This window comes from Homarus americanus, unplaced genomic scaffold (assembly GCF_018991925.1).
Source record: "Homarus americanus isolate GMGI-L3 unplaced genomic scaffold, GMGI_Hamer_2.0 scaffold4060, whole genome shotgun sequence".
In the NCBI taxonomy this organism is placed as follows: Eukaryota; Metazoa; Arthropoda; class Malacostraca; order Decapoda; family Nephropidae; genus Homarus; species Homarus americanus.
In genome coordinates this window covers 7,305,017-7,321,978 of record NW_024746161.1, presented here as the reverse complement: position 1 = coordinate 7,321,978, position 16,962 = coordinate 7,305,017, and the positions used below count along the sequence as shown (strand labels likewise).

General features: G+C 40.6%; 1 protein-coding gene across 3 annotated transcripts; it reads right to left on the bottom strand.

Annotated features, from left to right (window-relative positions):
- Positions 1 to 1,241: 1,241 nt before the first annotated feature.
- On the bottom strand, positions 1,242 to 8,858 carry LOC121879099 (neprilysin-1-like). Of its 3 annotated transcripts, none has more exons than XM_042385604.1 (6): positions 8,649 to 8,858; positions 5,035 to 5,250; positions 3,328 to 4,851; positions 2,545 to 2,740; positions 1,920 to 2,126; positions 1,242 to 1,625 (listed from the first exon to the last, which is right to left on the bottom strand). In XM_042385604.1, the coding sequence occupies exons 2-6, from the start codon at positions 5,241 to 5,243 to the stop codon at positions 1,305 to 1,307; spliced, it is 2,457 nt and encodes an 818-aa protein (XP_042241538.1). In that variant the 5' UTR covers positions 5,244 to 5,250; positions 8,649 to 8,858; the 3' UTR covers positions 1,242 to 1,304. The 3 variants fall into 3 exon arrangements, with proteins under 3 accessions (XP_042241538.1, XP_042241537.1, XP_042241536.1); XM_042385603.1 differs by having other exon boundaries at positions 5,035 to 5,267; positions 8,649 to 8,857; XM_042385602.1 differs by lacking the exon at positions 8,649 to 8,858 and adding an exon at positions 8,034 to 8,577 and having other exon boundaries at positions 5,035 to 5,267.
- Between the last annotated feature and the right edge of the window lie 8,104 nt (positions 8,859 to 16,962).

Here is a 16,962-nt window from a genome sequence, read left to right as displayed (position 1 = left end):
TATGTGAATATACCCGTAGTTAATAATGACACTACTACTACTAATAATAATGATAATTGTTTCTGGAATATTTCTGAGATTTGGTTATATTCACCACTTGATCATATTCCATGTACACACGTCAGACACATTCCCCAACTATATATGGCAACACAGGGCTTAAAATTAAAACTAAAATATCTATGTATCGTACACTAGCTGGAGTACTTAACGCTGCCCGGGTTTGTTTATGATGAAGTAAGTTAGCGAGAATGAGTTGAGCCACAACACCACTCCACAGATCATCTCATGACTCTTGCCTTTTTAATGTGTTGATAATGTTGACGTTATAATGTTATTACTGTGCATCAACAACTATAAGGTCTTAATGCCGTTAACAAGGTTAGTAATCACGCTATTCCATCGATAATATAAAAATTGGGAGAGAGACAACTATGGGAAGGACTTCCTCGGGGCCAGCTACAACAACATATCAAATTTAAGTTTCCTCCTTTAATTAAAAACCGTGGCCGTGTGTAGCAAATAAACAGATACATAGATGTTTTTAATGAAGGGTTCAACCGTTGGGGATGGGTGGGGTGGGAGGGGGGCATTGGGACTACTGTATAATCCAAAAATTCCACCTGATTGAAGCATGAGACTCTCAGGACCTTATACGAACAAATGACACCTGTAGTCTGATAGCCGCCATTATAGCAGGTGCCCTCCTAGGAACTTAACAAAATCAGGTTAAGGTTATCTGTCAGTATTGTCTCTCGGGTTAGTTTTCAGTTTATTCAGTTTACGTGTCGTAAGTATACTGTCCAGTGTGCCTATATGTAGTGGAGCTTGTGTGTTGTGGTGACGTGGGACAGTGCAGCAACAACCATGCTTGCTCTGCCTTATAGAATAATGCTGGTCGTCATTTGTCGACTCTCACGCGGTGGGAAAAATGAAATTTTTTTCTGCTTTATTGACTTGTGAAACCCAGGTGTCGTATTTCCTTACCCTGTGTGTGGGGGAGGCGGGGGGGGGGTGATACCGGTTCATAGTAATTTTTTCACCCACTCCATTTACTTTTTTCACTTCTCATGTACAGTACAGTATTTCTTATTTCTTGGGATATTGAATTAAATACAGTAATAATAGTTCCTTATTTGAGTATCTCAATGAAATTTAGACGTATTTGTATATACATTTTATATTGGATATATATATATATATATATATATATATATATATATATATATATATATATATATAGAGTTATAAAAGGAGAGAGAGGAGAGGCTGCCAGTGTGTGGTGTGAGTGGGTGGATCCCACGCTACCAGACGACACACTTGTGGGGCGGGTTCATGCCAGAGTCGGCGGGACAGCCCCAGATGCTGGAGAACTCCTTCATGTTGCTCATAGGTACTAGGACGCGGTACCTGGCGGGGGAGTGGGAGTCGGTGAGCACTTGGTTGAGGAGACCTTCGGTGGTGATGGCGCCGCACCAGATATTGGCGTTGGCGAGGAAGAACAGCTGGAAGGGGGTGTAGTTTGTGAGGCCTGGGAGGCGAGGCTCTTCTCCGCTACGCTCGATGTACTTCTGGTAGGCCAGGAGCGCCTCCCGCAGTCCACCGTTGTCGGCTATGTTCTCACCCTGCCACACCAACACAATTTATTAGTTGATGTTCATTTGTCATCAGTAAGGACGTGGTATATAGAAAACAGATAAACTCTCTTTCGTGGGTTAAAGCGTGGTAGGTGTTAGGGTAGAGGCATAGCAGAGGCATAATAGGTGGCATATAGGGGCATAGTAAAGGTACAATAGGTGGCGTGGTAGAGGCATGGTAGAGGAATAGGTGGAATGGTAGGGGCATAACAAAGGCATTAGCTGACATATATAGGGGCAGAGGTACAGTGTGGTAGAGGTGTGGTGTGAGGGGTGACTCACCTGTGTGTTGACGCCGTTGAGAGTCGTGTTAGGGAGGAGGTCGTCGAGCTCTGGGACGCGGATGTTGTCGTACTGGTCCACGATACACTGGGCCCGAACCTGGAAGGCCGCCAGTGTGTCGTAGCTCCACCACGGGATGGCGTTACCGTCCTTGTCGTTCTGGCGTCCCTCGTCGTCGAACCCATGTGTTAGCTCGTGACCTATTACCTGCAGGAGACGTGACCGGTGAGCCAGCAGTGACCGCAAAAGATGCAGCTATATACTGTACTACGGGATACGCCTCGCGTTTACCTGGTATACAGTATGTAAGATTTGGCAAATGCAGGTGACAGGGAATAATTAACAGGTAACGGTCGTGTTTATGGTGAAAATGACACGCGATATTGTCTCGTGAAAGACCTCCAGATATACAACAGCACAAACTTTACATTACTGTAGTAAAGGTCGCGCAGTTATTCTATTTTTTTAAAGGAAATTAATTTTATTTAAAATAATAATTTCCGTAGTGATGAACATGTAAGAGTGTCACAGGTGGACGAGGGAACGTCTCAGGCATTAAATGTTTGTTTGTGGTCGTGTGGAGTGTGTTGTCTCTTAGTCTTTGAGTCAGTGAGTGATAGCATACCTGTCCAATGCCGCCATAGTTGAGGGCTTGGAGGGAGTTGGCGCGGTAGAAGGGTGGCTGGAAGATGCCCGCCGGTAAGGTGATGGAGTTAAACTCTGGTAGATAGTAGGCGTTGACGATGGTAGGCGGTGAGAGCCACTTGTTCCTCTTGGTGGGGTGCCCGAGGTCTCTTAGCTCCTCCGTGCTCATCCACAACCTGGCATATGAATTAGATCTTCATTACTACCAGGATCTGTCCTACCACCTCTCTCCGATGCTCTGAACTGTACTGAGACGCCGCCACAAGAAGATTCATTGCCGCTACACCACACATTCGTCTCAGCTTCACCACCAAGGAAAAATCACACTCCCACCTAATCAATATCTCTGAACACTACTGGAAGAATCATCCCTGTCTACCTCAGGTGTTATTTAAATAATAGCTACGTTACACGCTATATCCACAGCTACTGCTTATATATTGTGAAAACCTATGATAAATATATTCATTACTCGTTCCCAAGAAAATATAAGTGGTTGTTCTTGACGTTTGATGGAGCAGTGCGTTGTGAAGAGTGTCTCATACGTGTGTGTGTGTGTGTTGCGTCAAAAGTTCAAACTGAAAATAATATATTAATTTCGTGACATAGAGAGAATGGGTAAAATAAGTAATGTGTAGGACAGTAGATAGAGTCAGGTGTTAATGTCAGGTTTAAGTGTGAGGTGAGGTGTTAGTGTCAGGTTTAAGTGTCAAGTGTAATTGTCAGGTGTAAGTGCCAGGTATTACAGTGTCAAGTGACGTACAGCAGCTTCTGTGTGTTGACGAAATGGTTGTCGTCCGCAATGTCCTGGAGGCCTCTGTAGTAGGTGTCCAAGGCGGTGGTGTTGCCGTACCATTCAGGATACGCGATAAACTTACTTACTGTATCCGCTTTCTCCACGGCTTTAGGCTTTGTGTCTTCATCCATCCATTTATTGACAGCCAATAAGTCTTTGAAGGCCGAGCGGATGTCATCCACCATCTCATTAGCTTCATCCTTGGCCTGCTGGGAGAAGTAGGTCTCCACGTACTTAGTGCCTGCAGCCAGGCCCATAAAGTTGTTGGATTTATCGGCACAGACCTTCCAGCGTGGTTCTTGAGCCGTTACGCCCGTGGCTACCATGTCATAATTAAAGGAGACGTCTCGCATGGCGAGGTTGGTCTCGTCACCTAGTGCCTGAACGTGACGCCACATTATATAGTTAGACACAGTACGAGGACTGGTTGTTGCCACCAGAGCTGTCAACTTCTTCAGGTACTCCGGCTCCTGGACAACCACCCTTGTGCTGCCATCAATAGGGATTCCCGTCGAGGCGAACATGGTTGACAGTATCTGTTCCCAGTGTATATCTGACCCTACGTTCAACTCACTAAGCTCTGACACTGTCATAGGATTATACATAAGATTTATGTCTCGTCGGTCTTCAGCGGGAGTAGTTATGTTGGCGAGGGCCATTTCAAAATCAACGACACCAAGTACTTCTGCATCTATGTTGCTAGGATCTTCTCCTAGGGAAGTGGCTATGATTGACGCTGTGGTGTATATGTAGGTCTTGTAGGCGTTGATTCTCTCCTCGTAGTTATGGGGCGTCGTGAGCACTGATCTAGACATGCCCAGGGATGTCTGATCTATATATATCGCGGTTTGGTCAGTGTTTTTCTGATCGGCGAAAACCCACACGTTTACTAGATAGTCCGCACCCAACTGCCTCTTGGCCTCGGCAACAGAGAATTGCCAGTCAAATGAGTTCTCATCCCAGTCTATCAGAGTCATGGGCCAGCCACCAAACTCTGACAAAAAGTTCGTCAAGGGAGTCACGCCAATAGTCTCCAGCAGTTCTTCGTCTACACATGCAGCATAAAAGTTCTTTGACTGATTGATAGGGCCGGGGTCCTGTGGGTTCATGGGCTCGGTGAGGATGCTGCTCAAGGCGTTACTCAGCTCCAGGTCAAGAATGTCGAATTGACTCCATCTTGAAGACTCCTCTGGCACTGGGTGCTTTTCCATCCAGGCGCCACAGGCAAACTGGTAGAAGTCCTGGCAAGGGTCGATGGTTTTGTCCATGGCCTCGATGATGGCAGCGGCAGCCAGGATACATTCTGGTGTGTTGCAGATGTCATACTCGACCCCCTCTTCCGTGCGGGCGTAGTATCTCGGCAGCTGCGTTGACATTTTCAGTGTGGGCGTCAGATTCTTAGCGTTTTGTAAATCTTTACCCGAGTGAACACGTCCATGGTCTCCTGTGTCCTGCGGCGGTACATCCAGTTGGACTTGAGCTGGCGCACACCTGGTGAGGAAATGTGTTAGTGCTGAGAGAATGACTACCTTGACTCACAACAATTAAGTGTATTGATGAACTCTGTGTACATCACAATTTAATAGTCCCACGAGTTTAAATCTGAATTATATGCACCAATGTAAAGCAAAACTATTTTCGTGAAGAAATCAAAGGCTACCAATACTCATGCACCTTATGCCGGTCTGTGTGTCAGGTGGCATCGCTGTTCCCGATCCTCTGACAGCGACTACCCCGATGAGGGCTATGCAGGCAAGAACAGCCACGATAGACACCCCCATCAGCACCTTCTCCAGAGTGGTCCTGCGTAGCCACAGACACCCAGCGCTTCCCCGTGACCCCTCCACCACCACCAGGTCCTCCCGGCTCCTTCTTGACTCCATGGTGGTCCTGACGAGACAACACACCTGGATGGTTGTATTAGAGGGTGAATGATTTGTGATTCTCTGTGATTATATTGTTTTATTCTGTAAGTTCGGTGACATGCGAAGCACGCGAAGCACAGGGACACATACGTAAGCATAGGGGCATGTAACCAATCTCTCTCACACACACACACACACACACACGTAGATAGAGTAATATAACTTAGCTACATTAGAAAGTTGTAGAATGTGTGTATGTGTGTCTGAGAGAGAGAGAGAGAGAGAGAGAGAGAGAGAGAGAGAGAGAGAGAGAGAGACCCTACCCTCATGAATCATTATTTTGCCCTCTTATCGCCTCCTCTATACACTGGAGATCAGGTGATGAGAACTTTTAAAACTTACGTGTAATCACTTACACTGTAAGTGATTCACTATCTTATCGTTCAGGTAATGACTGGTCTTCCGATTACAAGCGGTCTTTGATTACAAATGGTCTTCCCAATTACAAATGGTTAGCTATCAAGCTCAAATTTGCACATTTGTCACATATCTTTATTGGATTTGCATTGGTGTTTTTAAATACGTATACCAGATTAGCGCTGTCTTTAGGTATCTATCTCAGATTTACATTATATTTACGTGTTTATCTCAGATTTACATTATCTTGAAATTCTAGCTTAAATTTGCACCATCTGTAAACATAAATTACTCAGATTTACTTAATGTCAGTATTATGTCGCAGGTGAGCGAGATCGAGGAGTGAGTAGCCGACGTCTTGACAACTGAGGAACCTCCACGCACCTCACCAGGTAAACACTTACGAGTTCTTATCACTTATCACCCGTATAGCGATGATACGACACACCTTGACGTTGAACTTGGAACAGACGACTCATGGCTGTTTAACTGCGACAACAAGAAGAGGGCCACCACACCCTTATGACAAGAGTTAGGTTGGGTGATTATAGCGTCCCTAAGAAAGCTTCTGTAGTGTCTTCCAGATAAAAGAATACGGGGACATGCGAGGAAGCTAGTATTCTAATCTATTAAGGAACTATCGAGTTATACGTGGCCCTGATAGGCTTAGTGAGAGATTAGTTCATTATTGTATATTAGGTACTTTAATGTTATTGGTACAGCAGTAACTGACTTCTCTTTTTACCTTTGGGTCTTCGGGTTCAGTTCCTCGTTGCAATGTGAGAAAGGTGTTCTCCAGTGTGACCCTACCAAACACCGCAGGTTTTCTCCGGGTACTCTGGTTTCCTCCTGGACTAACACTAGAAAATGTAAGTCGTAACAAAACTTAATCCGACCTTTTGAAGCGGCTAGTGTTCTGATAAATGGTGAGTATGATAACTTAGTAATTACAAAGGTGTCTTCCACTACGGTATCGATTCTTAGACGTTGTACCAGTGTCATGTCAGAGGATAAGGGAAGTTACAGTAAATAGGTACAGTAAATAGGTAAGCGGAGAGCGAGGGGACAGTTCGAGTGGACGGAGATATGACATGAGAGAGATAACGACTCTGAAGAGGGAGGTATGCAGCGTGTTCATGACAGAAACATATGTATGCAATTATCTGCCCATGGAGACGTTAAAGTATAGGCCGACATATTTTGGATCTCGTGAAGTCCAGCTTATTTCACCAGATAATTTAATGCTGTAATTTAACGCTAAATGTGTAGGTTAGGTTAGCATTGGGGTGTTTTAATCATCAGGTGATTTAAGCTGGGGTTTCTAATCTTCATGAAAGGTACATTATGGAGGTACAGAATACGCAGTTATACTCGAATCGAAAAAGGAACGTTTGATTGCAGCAAAATATAGACCAGTAATAGTCTTTGAGTAGAGGAAGATGCATACGAAGCTTGTGATAGGCAATGTTTAATTGTTTGGAAATAAACACTAATTTGTGTATTGATAAAATAAGCAGCTGCCAGGAAATGTAAGAACCACGAAACAGTTGTTCATGAAGATTATACAGTACGGGTAAATAGAGATGTATTATAGTTGTAGTAAAATAAAATTATTGGTAAGATGAAAATGCAAAAAAAAAAAATCCAGCTAATATTACAATGCTTTTCCTTACAAAATTATGATGACATGTGATGTGAAAGAAAAGGTAGAATTAGACAAAAGATGGAATCGAATTAATTATATCACACAAAACAAATTAGGTTAATTATAAAAATAATATGAACATATAACTGAGGTAAAAAATAAGGTACAAATTTTTGAAATTAGGTAAGATAAAGATTTGCGCATAAATTTAGATTAGTTGAGTTAGGGGTTGGGCCGTAAAAGAAAACAATATTGTAGGAGATACCAGAGAAAACTCGTAGCGGAAACATCGACATTGTTGTGGGAATATCCTGACGAATATTTGTCGTTCTTCCACATAAGATATATAGCACACATTGTCTACAGCGAAATCTTGTAATATTTTGAAGTTTAAACAGATAATCCTATAATAACAATAAAATACGACCCAAAAGTTACACGTTCATCGAAACATTGCCAGGCTTGATTTAAAACAAACTTATACATGTCAAAGATTAGTAATACTTGAGTTCGACACTGCTCATAGAACTGTATACTGTTCATGCATTCTTTTCTTGAATTGGTAATGGTATCTGTCTATCGTTATAAATGTTATAAATGACGAACGCCCACAAGTCAAAGGTTGCACGATGCTGAAGGGTGTACTCGTACATGATCACTGGTTAGAGTGACACTTACTTAGAAATTGTGTGATGTCCCCACTAACCCTTTACCTTCACGTCAAGCCTTCAATTTGTCGTGCTTACCATAGCTCCAGTAGCCAGCAGTGTGTAGTGATTAACGGCATGAAATCGTCATGCGTACCCGTGACAAGTGGGGTACCACAGAGCAGTGTACTGGGCCCTCTTAGTGTTTGTTTGTTACATACATGACTTGCCAGAAGCTATATAATCCTCCATACATATGTTTGCGGACGATGCCAAGTTATTCAGGGAAATTTCAAACCAAACGGACTATGAATAGCTACAGAAAGATCTCTGTCAGCTTCTCCTGCGACGCGGATCAACTCTCGTGTATTTACTGTGTTGTACACTGTAACTTAGTTACCACCTCTTTGATGGTAATATTCTTTAACTTGAAAGTCAAGGTTATACCACCAACAAGCACAATTTTCATTGTGACTGGTGCCACTGGTGAAAAATGTGTAACTTTTACTTTAATCCTCTTCACCGCTTGGGTGGTTGGTCACATCTCTGTTATGGAGACGTGAAACGTATATAACCTTTTCTTTTTATCAACTGCGAGACAATGGCGTTTTAATTGCACTTGCACTAGATGCCTCGTTTTATCTGTAGTTGAGGAGAATAGATATCACAGTGCATCATCGATAATCCAGATTCAGGCGACTCACCACCACTCACCTAATGCAGGACTTGTGTGTGTGTGGGCCAGGTGACGCCTCAAATACTCCACTCCAGATAAATTTTCTCTTACCAGATCTCACCTTACTACCTCATCTCTCCTCACCAGTTCACCATATCATATATTCCTATTTTTGCCTACAGTGACTCTGATAAACCCTACTTCAGAAGCTCCTCATGGTGGTGCACGGTGCTTTGTTGGCGTTGCAGCCTTACAGATAAGGCATTGAGTGATGTGTGGCAGTAAATGATGTACCCGCCAACCGTGTTATCTGTCGAGTGGTGTAGTGTCAGGCTTGGGGAATTTTTCAAATGGTGTAGACTATCTCAAACGCCGCCCCCCCCCCCCATACGTTCTTGTCTCTAATTGGAAGGAACTCAGATGTTGACAGTAATATGTAATGTAAAGTGTCGAATGTAGTGAAAAAATCTTATGTTTCCTGCATGTGTTAAAGGCTGTGTCTGAAGGGTAATTGGTTTCTTGTCTGGGCGACCTGTGTTACCAAAACGAACGGTAGAGACATCATCAACAACAATAACAATAAAATATAACATTAAAACAACAACACTAACAATTAGGTTAAGGGGGTTTAGTATTGTGGGTTTAGAGCAGGGTTGTGGGTTTACATCCAACAAAATCCAATGAAATGTTAGTAAGATGTATACAGGGGGTGTTTGTGGTACTGTATAGCAGCGGTAACTCGTGAATCTTTCACCTAAATATGTCCAGGGTTCGAGCCCGGACACATGTGAGAATGGTGTTATCCAATGTGTCACCATAGAGCATCACATTCACAGATTTCACGGCCTCCGCTCTCCTTCTGTACCAACACTGTACATACCAACTGGCTGAACGGTTGATAAGTGGTGAAAAGTATAATAAAAATGAAGATGATTACTTTAATAACGACAGCAATAACAAAGTTATTCATGTTAAGTTAAGTTTTCTTTAACAGATGAAAGAACATTTTCCCATAGAGAAAACGATAATTTCATATTTATGGTAAACTATTATTTTATCAAGATACCTTCCGCGGTTTATGTCTTTCTTGGATTTTTATTTGATTTCTCATTTATTACTTCACAATTTATAAGCTTACTAGCTGTTCATACATTAATTGTTCTTGCTACTTTTCTATGACCTATAATGTCCAGTGTTAGTACAAGAAAATATCGGAGTACCCGGAAAGAAAACATGAATAGTTAGGTAAGGTCACACTGGATGACAACTCCCTTCTTGCATCTGTCCAGGGCTGGGGGATTGAACTCAGCTTTATAATCTCAGATAAAAACAAAACCTGACACACACACACACACACACACACACACACACACACACACAGAAAAAGTAAACAGAGGGAACAGTCCTGCGGGCAAGGATTAATTATTCAAGCATCGGTAAAGAGAAAGTCACGTTAGAAAAAGAGTCCGTGTACACACCGGAGGAGGACATAAAGGTCACCTCCACACTCACATCTCCTCACTCTGTTGGTAGTGTTCTTCAAATGGTAAACAACATGGAGAACTTGTTTACTTTATTACAGTATTATCATGAAACTAGTGTAGAACAAAAAAGTGAACAAATTATGATATCATTGGAGGCTGTAGTTTGTGGTGTGATATCATCAATCTGTTAGAAACAGTTTGAATACAGTACACCGAAGACTAAGCCTTCGTTTACAGGAATAGATAAGTAACCACGATAAATTATTGAAGATAGTAACGTACTGAAGTAAGAATGTGTTCCAAGGATATACCAGAAAAATCAGTGTGAACTTTTCTTGTTACATGTGTGTGGGTTTACTACTGGTGTGTGGAGGTGGACACAGCTTGAAATTTTTGTTTGAATAATACATTTACTTAGATCGCTTTATACCACAAACGATACTAATTACGTATTTATTCACTATTGCATGTTAGACCCAGTTGATATTTTTTACTCTCTCTCTCTCTCTCTCTCTCTCTCTCTCTCTCTCTCTCTCTCTCTCTTACTTGTTATGTAATAATAGGTCTTTAAGTGTTCAATAGCTGTTTGACTTCTGGTTGTAATTTGCTGAGTTAGAATTTGTCATCACACATTGTAACATTTGTGGATTACATCAACAATTGCCTCATATACTAATGCATATTTTAGGTATTTGTTAGCGAGCAACGCCTTGATAAAAAACTGTACTGTACTGTACTCTTGATTATGAAGTCTAAGTTTTGTTTATATTGGGTTAAGTTGTAACTTATGAGGCTCTTAGTGAAAAGGTGATCACTTGTTACGTCTTAAGTGTGGCTGAGATCTTGGTTCCAATATTGTCAAGCGAGAAATCAGTCTCCATAACGCTGCTGTTGGGTATAGCTGTAGTCGAGAACAAGAGACTCGATTCTGTTTAAATAGATTCCAATTTAGAGTCAGAAATAGTATTACATTTACACATTTAAACATGAGGTAGAGACGTACAGTATATCTCATGTGTTGATAAGTATAATGCAGATGATGCCTTGCCTTAAGTAGGAGTAACGAATGTACCTTAAAACTACTGGAGACGGAAGGAATCACTGGGCAGACTAAAGTTATCTTCCCGCGCGACTGTGTTAATGTGTGTCCTAGAATACAGCACCGAGTAATGACAGTGTTGTATACGGGCTCCAGCAATATACAGCTAAACTAATCAAACTGAGCCCATTCCCTTGTTTTCCAGCAACATAACTAAAGGGGTTAAGTACTAATCGGCTCAATTGATAAAAGATTTTTCTCATATAAAAGCACAATTTTGTGAATGCAGTAACTAGGCTTACTAGAGTAATCTGTGTAAGTAACGTTAATGTATTTTTTGAGGGGGGGGGGGGACTTCAAAACATAGTTTGCAAATACAGTTTATGTAAGTCACATTACTCAGCCGGAACACTGAGAACGACAATATACCTGGAGAAATACTCGCTAATTATATATCATTTGACTCTAACGTGTGTGAAAGTAAATATAGAGTAATAATTCAGCTCGTGATAACACACCTGTCCTAGTGGAATTGCTCTTCCGTATGCAAATCAGTGTACCTGTAATTGTACCTGTTGTTTGGCACCTGTACTTGTAATGTACGTTTAACCTGGTGCACGTGAATAATATGTGTACGTATGAACTACAGGGTACACAAGATGTACATACGTGTGTCTTGAGTGTGTAAGGAATGGTTGGTAGTTATTTAGTGTGCCAGATACTTCGAGTTAAGAACACTGATGAGTTACACCGAGCTGAAAATAAAGGCAGTGTACATTACATACAAGATGAGGTCAAACTACACGTCCATTGAAAATCACTAAGGTATCACATTAATAGAGAAGTGGAGCCTTAAACCACATACTGCACAGTGGTTTTTATTTTGTTTTAATCCAAACTCTCATGATGTTGTCGAAGTTGGTGATCAGCAACCTGGGACTTGGTCACAATTTTTTTGATGTCTACATGGCAGCAGAGTCTACCATTGGGTTATTACTGATGATAACAACAACAACAACTACTACTACTACAGTTGAACGTTGTCACACGTTCGTCAAATCTACCAAGTTTGGAGCAAATCCGCAAACCCGTTCTTGAGTTATTTTGGGTGCATACAGTAAGAATTAAGACTGAAAACAATACCTCAACCCACAGTTATGGTCAGAGTAATGAAGAAAAAAGAAGAAAACTGAAGAAAAACTAAATATTTAATGAATGTTTTAGACCCACCATAAAAAAGATCACTCCACAAACCTCGACTTACTATTTCTTTGTTTTTCTCTTCCTTTCACACTACACACACACACACAATAAAAAAAATATGCACTGTATAAAATTTCATTGTGCATGTTCTGGCATGATAATGACTGCGCGGTAAAATTTTTAAATGCTGTGGTCAACACTTGTACGGTCTCCTTTGTTTACTAATTGAAGTGCTTAAAACAATGAGCTCGTCGACAATCAAAGAAAATATTGTTAAAATGAAAACGGAAAATCTTAAATGACTGATATTAATATTTTCCTCTTCCCTTTAAGCTTGTTAGGTTAGGTTAGGATAGGGATGGTTAGATTAGAATTGATCGAACTGCGCGTGCCCAGAACATTTTCAGCATGTAATATCGGATCCACATGTATAGTATTTCACTTATTTGTTCATCTATATATTTGTTTATTTATATTTATATTAACTTATATAATTATCAGATGTGTTTTGTTATTTACGTATGTGGCAGTAAAGCGACACGTTTTTGTTTTGAGGTAAATTGAGATTAATGTATCACGTTATTATTTTTACACCAAGTTTTATATCATGTTTCTTAATTGTTGAAAGGCAGTGATATCATTATAATGTCAATAATTTTTAGTTGTTGATTAAATGGTATATAATTAGTGAGTCACGCGCTTAAAGACCTTCCTTAGACGTTCAGAGGCAGTGATAACAGCTTAATGTCTACACCAAGTAAAGCTGTAAAGCGTTAAATGTTATCTAGTGACGGCGACTATTTACATCTGCTCTTGTTGTGGCTGTGGTCGCTACTAGCCATATTCTTCACGTGTTACTAAAGGTCTTCTATAAACTACGCAAGTTGTACTGTGTGTGTGTGTGTGTGTGTGTGTGTGTTTGTGTGTGTGTGATGGAGAGTCTGTCTGTCTGTCTGTCTGGAAGTTCTGAACCATCACCCGTGACACACAGCTTCATCCCAACAGACACGTCATACGCTTAGTCGCTGAATAGTGGAGACGATGTAACGCAGTTTGTAAAAAAAAAAGAAAAAGTAAAAAAAAAAAAGTTGTGTGTATCGCTGTATAGAAAGGGAAAAAAAAACAGGTATTGTTTGCGGTCACATAGGCTTATATTGAGTTTGGATTCGGGGGGAAAAAAAAGAAAAGCGTTTTATCGATGTTGATGGAACTTTTGTTACGAGGTGAAATTTCAAATCCAGGAAATGGTTTATATTGTGTTTTGGATATCACACACACACACACACACACACACACACACACACACACACCATTACATACATTCACTACACCTTTTGTTCAGCTCGTCATTCAGTGTTCCATCTGCAGACACACTTCACTTCTTCTATTTTATCTCAACTTATACTGACATTTGTCCCTCCCTGCCTCCATTCTTAGTAGTTATTAGACGGATCCTCCATAATATACCTGCAATCAGCACCTGGTAGCTTTATTGGCTATCCTTGGCTATATCGCCTTATTGTTTACCACTGTTTGGTTACCTGTCTAGAACTTATTGGATATTGTATACCTACACGGTCTACAGTATGTATGTACGGCTTAGTGTATACCTGCATTGTCTGCATATGTGTTATACCAGTTTTAAATTTCCATGATGATTTTACTGAATATCTATCTCTGTCTGTCTGTCTGTTTGTCTCGTTCTGTCTGTCTGTCTGTCTGTCTGTCTGTCTGTCTGTCTGTCTGTCTGTCGAACCTTTCATCACTTTTGCTGACACTCAACTGATATCGCCTTACGACCTATCTTATGAGTACTCTTGTGAAATATTGTTATTCACGACCCATCAGTTATCATCCTGTCATGAACTGAACTATCTGAGTAACTCCTGTCATGAACTAGACAGAACATTGCGAGTTAATCATCATATTGTTACCGGGAGCCAAATAATATTACCTGTGTGAAAATAATCCGCAGCTCACAATGTTTTTATGAAATATAACAAAAGGCGATGGAATCCAAAAGACTCAACTGAGCATCACGGAAATTAAAAACCGAGTCTCCTTCTATGATGGCGTATCACACGTGTACACACCAGTTGACCTCTGGTGCTCTACATTGTGTTTTCCAGTGAGATGATCATTCATTGTTCATCCTCCTCACACAGTTCTTAAATTTGCGGTGTTCGGTCAAAAGAACAATAATTAGGACTATAATGTTTGGTAATGGTTCCTAAGTTGGGAATTTTGCATCATTATCAATTTTTTGGGGGGAAACTTTTATCAATATTACGAATTTATAGTTTGGGCAAGACGCCTAATTGGAAACGTTAAGGTATGAACGCAGGTAAACCCAGTTGTCATTATTAAGTATCAGTGAAGTATTAGGAAGCATTATTGTTCTCTATTCAATCTAACTTGGGTGTATATTTTTCTTTTAGCAGTGAAGTATATGTCTAGCAGAAGACCGTATAGAGAAGCAGCTGATGTCCATGGCGAGAGAAAATGAAGTTGTTTAATGGGTGGGTGGGGGGGTTAGGGGTTGTACGTGTGTCTGCCTAAGGGAATCTCCTTCATGAGCGGCTAAGTTAAGGTTGTATCGCTTCACTCGAGAAGTTCAATTACCAACTTGGCGAAGCTTCATCTAGACAACATAAAACTTTAAATAGAATCATTGGAATCCAATTTAGAATCTGATATAACAGCCGGATAATTCGAGACGCAGGACCACCAACAACTGAGGGGGGCAGTTTTAATGGCCCACATGAAGATGTCGTACGGGTTTAAGTAGAGATTTAGAGGTTTAGGATAAGATTTATAGGTTTAGGTAAAGATTTATAGTTTTAAGTAGAGATTCACAGGTTTAAGTAGAGATGATACCTTACAGTATCGTCCTCAAAGAGTTAAACCACCATCCTCAAAGGGTTAAACCACCATCCTCAAAGGGTTAAACCACCATCCTCTAAGAGTTAAACCATCATCCTCTAAGAGTTAAACCACCATCCTCTAAGAGTTAAATCACCATCCTCTAAGAGTTAAACCATCATCCTCTAAGAGTTAAACCACCATCTTCTAAGAGTTAAACCACCATCCTCAATGGGTCAAACCAATATCCTTAGAGTTGTAAACTGCACATGCTGAGAACTGTATCGGGTTGACATTTAATATACTTGAGGGCAAATATTCCATTTCGTCCGTCTTTCTTCTTTTATTGGACTACCACACAATTGTTCTGTAAATATTGACGACTGCTTTTATTGGAATATAATTTGTACATAAAAACACACACACACACACACATTTTTCATCTGCTTGAGTACATAACTCTCTCTCTCTCTCTCTCTCTCTCTCTCTCTGTTTATACATGTTTTCTTTCTTAGACAACAGGGTTATTGGTTTTATTTTACTTTGTGTATGTATGTATGTATGTATGTATGTATGTATGTATGTATGTATGTATGTATGTGTTGGCCAGAATTAAAAACAAAAACAGTATGACAGGTATTGATGAGGCTTGGCAGGTTCAGCGGAATACAAACGGACTTGATTTTGTTGAGAGTTTTCCCCACAGTGAAATAGATTACCTGACATAACAATTACTGAAACAGGAGGGGGGTGGACAACCTGGCAGGCATATTATCTATTAGCGAAACAAATAATAAGTGAGTAAAGTGATGATTATAAGTCAAAATTTATGATTATAGCTAAATATTTTTTCTTCAGAATTTTGCTAAGTAAATAAATAGAATGAAATTTTTTTTTTAATGAGGTTTTTTGGTAGATGGCACGACGAGTCTCTCCCCACGTGAGAATTAATGTTCGTTTATGTAAAAAAAAATGGTTTTATTCATCTGTTTCTTCTCAAATTGTCCCCGTACATCTTAGTCACGACCAGACGAGACAGCTGGAGACATGATGAATAACACAGTGGCGCTCGAACTAAAAGAAATGCTTGGATTTTATTTTTATTTTTTTTTCTTCACGGTCTTTTGTCATCTCAAGATCTCCTCCAACACAAGAAGGTTTATATGCGATATCACTCGGGACTTTATCACTATTAGGACCTTAAGATATCACTCTGGACTTGATAACGAGTAGGACCTTAACACGGGTCATGTTATAATGATATTCGACCTTTTAAGAAACTGTCTTTTTTTTTTTTACTCCTTTTTTTTATCTCATCATTACCTTTCATGTTTTTTTTATATAAGAGGTTTAAATAAAGCATTGTTACGACCGCCTTGGCCAACAGATCCCCGAGAGACGAAAAGTGGTGTACCGGCTCCCCAGACTTTAGGAACTATGCACGTTCTTTGTTTTGTTATCTTAGAGAGAGAGAGAGAGAGAGAGAGAGAGAGAGAGAGAGAGGTGTTTCTTCTAAATTCCACATCATCTCCCAAGCTCACTTCACCCTTGACAACAAATAGAACGGCCATAAAGTACAGTTGTTAGCAGCGACATGGAATCCAATCATCCATCCCTAAAACCCACATCGTTGTTCATCCTGAATCCAAAACTAGTATATACCAACAACCCCTACCCCCCATCCCCATCGCCTCCACCTCCCCCTCCCCCTCTCCCGCAGACTGATGAATGGTTGAGGGAATCATTACACCCACGGCAATCACC

Coding starts and splice junctions, on each gene's coding strand:
- LOC121879099 (XM_042385602.1), bottom strand. Junction 4,852..5,034: donor GACACACAGACCGGCATAAG/GTGCATGAGTAT, acceptor TTTCCTCACCAG/GTGTGCGCCAGCTCAAGTCC. Junction 2,741..3,327: donor GTCAACACACAGAAGCTGCT/GTACGTCACTTG, acceptor TTCATATGCCAG/GTTGTGGATGAGCACGGAGG.